General features: G+C 38.7%; 1 protein-coding gene across 1 annotated transcript; it reads right to left on the minus strand.

The window, feature by feature from the left end:
* Positions 1-440: 440 nt before the first annotated feature.
* Positions 441-2,569, minus strand: LOC113771382. Its single transcript, XM_027315969.1, has 2 exons — positions 2,505-2,569; positions 441-1,777 (listed from the first exon to the last, which is right to left on the minus strand). Exon 2 carries the CDS (start codon positions 1,770-1,772, stop codon positions 441-443), a length of 1,332 nt encoding a protein of 443 aa, XP_027171770.1. The 5' UTR covers positions 1,773-1,777; positions 2,505-2,569.
* Between the last annotated feature and the right edge of the window lie 1,605 nt (positions 2,570-4,174).

The raw sequence follows: 4,174 nt of genomic DNA on the forward strand, positions 1-4,174 counted from the left end.
GAAAAATTTTGACAGAGTTTCTCCTTATAAATGGATGAAAACTCCCTGCCAACAAACCCAATTTCAAGCAATTATCCACATGGCAAGCATTTCAAACACAATTCCAACATTTCTAAGCATTTAAATCCACAAAATATCATCACCTAGCAAGTAAATGCAAGTTCAATACTTTCCTCCCCCACACTTAAACTTCACATTGTCCTCAATGTGAAAAAAGGAAAATAAATAAAGAGTAAAAGAAAATACTGCTCAATTGAACTTGCGCAATCCGAATCCATGTCCAAGTGATGAATTTCCAACTTTTAGTAGTCCGAATCACTATCATCACAATAGAGATAAAGATCACTTGGATTAGTTCACAAAAAAGAAATAAAGAAAATCACTAAAAACATCACAAATAGAAAAGAAAAAAAAAACATTTCTGCAAGACGAGCACTCCCTCAAGTAGTCGCTTGGTCAGGTGACGATGGTGGAGTCGGAGGAGCTTCAATACCCAGCTTGGTCTCGATGCGACGAATACGCTCGGAATTCCGCTTATTCTCTTGGCGGCTTTTCTTTACCTCAGCCTCGACACAAAGCAGCTTGTCCATTATCTTCTTGAAAAACGACCGAGTGTCTTGAGGTGAGGTTGGAGGCCGTGAGGAAGACGGTTCATTTGAGACCGGCGGGGTAGTTGTCTCAACCCCTTGAGCCCCTTCAATTCGTTCAATTTCAACTTCCTCCTCTTGCCTAATGTCCCCTTGAGCACCTCCTTGAGTTGAAGGACCACCGCCGTCTTTACTCTTCAAAATGAACCTGCAAAAATCCAATGTAAAGACGTCCTTCTTCTTGAGACCTGTAGGGAAAGCGTTAGAAAAATCCACTCCAACCCTTTGAAACTCGAAGGTCAAGAACCGAGGATACGGGAAAGCATGTTTGATGTCGTTACTGCGAACCACAGCCCACATGTGGTTGGTGATAATGCTTCCCAATGGAATGCCTTGGATGTTTCCTAAGCCATGCTTCATTTTATCCAAGAAATAGATGTCACTTGTGCGCGCCTCATTGGTTCCACTTGCCCTCGGAATGATATTGGCGGCAAATAGGTAAATAAGGAGACGTTGCGACTCCGGAAATGATGAAGTCAATACCGAATATCGCCCCGTCGTTCGAGTAGCCTTGTACTCAACCCCCAAACGTACAAGTGCCTCTAGCATGTTCCAAGAGTCCAAATCATTGGGTTTGAAGGCTTTCTTCAAATCTACCTTGCGCCCCACATCCGAAACATGAAGATAGCGCTCCAAATCAGCTCTATGGACTCGAACTTTTCTCCCTCGCACTGTACTAGTAATCACCTCCGTGTCGTAGTGAAAAACCTTCTTGTCCTCCACATTTGCATAGAATTCTCGGACAAGCTCCTCATAATAGAAGTTTGGGATGTTAAAGAAATTTTCCCATCCCAATTTGGCAAAGGAGGCCTTGAGATGGTAGACCTCCTCGGCATCCGAGGTGACATCCTTTTCCACCAATACCTTAGCTCCCCTCCTAGCATTGTACCAAGCTTCATTTTCGGCGGAGGTGAAGCGCGACTTATCATAAGGGACTTCCTCCTCTTGGTCCCCTTGTGCATCTTGTTCCTCTTGTTGTTGAGTATCCTCTCCAGATGATGGCTCGTCCTCAAGCTGTAGACGTCTACTTGCTTTTCTTTTCAAGCGCGGTTGTCTAGACGTCGAAGCTTCTCCTCTCTTGTTAGGAGGAGGAGATTTCACTGCACCTTTCTTAGTGCGAGCCATTGTACCTAATTAAAATTATTAAATGTTAACTTCATTTAATAGGTACATTGCTAAGTAAAGATAATGAAAACTCATTCACTTTTACCTCTTTATCTTTAATTAGCCAATCTTATCAACTTACTCACATAATAATTAGCAATTAACTTCACAAGCAAGACTTTACAATTGATTATCAACAACAAATGCTTCTTTCATTTTTTTCCAAATAAAACACTTAAGCATAAAATGTCCAAATAGGTAGAGAAAGCAATTAAACAATCACACAACTTATTCCCAACTTAATGACCTAAATAAGCATAATGAAATGCTAAAAAGCACCTTAACCATGAGTTTAGACTTAAAAAGGTCATTAATTCAACTTTAATCAAATTTTCTAGAATAAACATGCCAAAAATCAAAGGATAAGCTAATTAAGCCTAAATTTAGCATGTAAATATCCTAGACCAATCCATTACTCTCATACAATTTTCTTCAATCCAATTGCCCCAAAAAAAAAAATTAGCTAATAATGATCAAATCAAAGTAATCCTCAAGATTAGCTTAAAATTGCTAAATTCACCAAATAATCTCAAACCCATGAGTTAAACATCACCAATAATCATCAATAAGCTCAATAACATCATAAAAAGCATCAAACTTCACAAAATGAAAAAAAATTCGAAATTGCCCAAAAATAGGAAAAAGTGAAAATTGACAAAATTCAAATGATAACATTTGGTGAAGATTTGTTACCTCAAACTTGTTGGTAGATGATTAATGGTGCAAATGGTGAAGAAACCCCCAAAAATTTCACTCCAATTTGAACCCAAATGAAGAGTTCAAAAATTTGAAACCCTTGTTCTTCTCAAGCTCAAATCCGAATTAGAACTTGTTTTTGAAGGAATTTAAGCTATGGAATCAACTCACAAGGAAAAGAGAAATGTTTTGGTGTATTTAGTTTGGAGATTGGATGGTGAAAAGAGGGTTTTTAGGAGTAGTGTGTGTTCAAGGTGTGAGTGTGTGTGGAGGTTGAAGAAAGGAGGAAGAAAAGAAATGAGGGAATCCGCGCGCGGATTCCCTTTAGTGCGCAAAACCGGCCACAATCCGGCCAGTTTCCGGACGGATATTCGGCCGGATTATCGGCCGGATACTGGCCAGTAGCCACAAATTTTTTTTTTTTTTTTCTTTCGATTTTTCCTCTCAATCCGGCCTTTAATCCGGCCTAAATTTGGCCGGATTGTTGGCCGGATTGATACAGTGCCCCCTTTCTCTTTTTTTTTTTTTTTTTAACTCTGCATATCCGGCCAGAAACTGGCCGGATTTCCTGCCGGATTAACGGCCGGATATGAGGCAGTAGCTCCGAAAATTTGATTTTTTCTTCCCCTGATAATCCGGCCATGAATCCGGCCAGTTTATGGCCGGATTTGAGGCCGGATTTGCTGCAGAAATTTTTTATTTCTGCAGTTTTTCCTTCCACTTTCCATTTTCAAAAGTTTTTTTTTTATTACTCACCTTAAACATAAAATTTGTGCTTTCTCAACCAATTGCTCCTTGAAACATGAAATCATGCATCAATATAACTTTAGAATTAAGCACTTCAAATGCATGAATTGGATCAAATGAACAAGAAAACTCCCTTTTTGCTTCCTTATAAGTTCTTCTGCACTTGAAACACATTGCATAAACCATTGCCATTGCCACCTTTAAAACACACAAAAACACTAATTAAACACTTAAACTTACTAAAAAAAATTCGTTGGGTTGCCTCCCAACTAGCGCTTGTTTATAGTCATTAGCTTGACTATATCACCTCATTTTTCAAGGAGGCTTAGTTAACGAATAATCCACCATTTTAGGCCGTGGTGGATCATTAAATGGTGACTTTATAGCCAAAGCCACATAATCTAATGATGTGAGAATTGAAAGTGACTTACCTATCCCAAGTGTTTCATAGATATTACCTTGAATATACACCACTTGAGAACTTCCCAAAGGAAATGTCATGAGAGTATCTTGGGCAGGAATACCTTTAGAACCTATACTTTCAATGCACTCCTCAAGAGGGGTGAAAAATGAGTCATTAAAACTCACCTCTTGAGGTTCAAAGTTAGTTCCAAAGATATTATCATGTGAAATGGACATTTGCTCATTGAAACACAATTGAGATTCATCATTTTCATCAAAATGCAACCCATTTTCACATACAACATTCCCACCATTTATGCTAGGATCATTTTGCAAATTATTAGAAGAAATAACTTCACACAATGCACTCAATTGCTCATGTATTCGACCAAAGTGAGAAGCTAATTCATCTATTCTTTCTTCAATCCTATCAAAACGATCGGAAGTTGCATTTGCTAGCTTTTCTAAAGCTAACTCCCAAGATGGCTTAGAATCATTAGCTACTCTTTCTATTGCCA

Source organism: Coffea eugenioides, chromosome 5 (assembly GCF_003713205.1).
Source record: "Coffea eugenioides isolate CCC68of chromosome 5, Ceug_1.0, whole genome shotgun sequence".
NCBI classification, from domain to species: domain Eukaryota; kingdom Viridiplantae; phylum Streptophyta; class Magnoliopsida; order Gentianales; family Rubiaceae; genus Coffea; species Coffea eugenioides.

Bases quoted from the DNA above. Each gene is read 5' to 3' on its own strand.
- LOC113771382 (XM_027315969.1), bottom strand. From the start codon at position 1,772: ATGGCTCGCACTAAGAAAGGTGCAGTGAAATCTCCTCCTCCTAACAAG.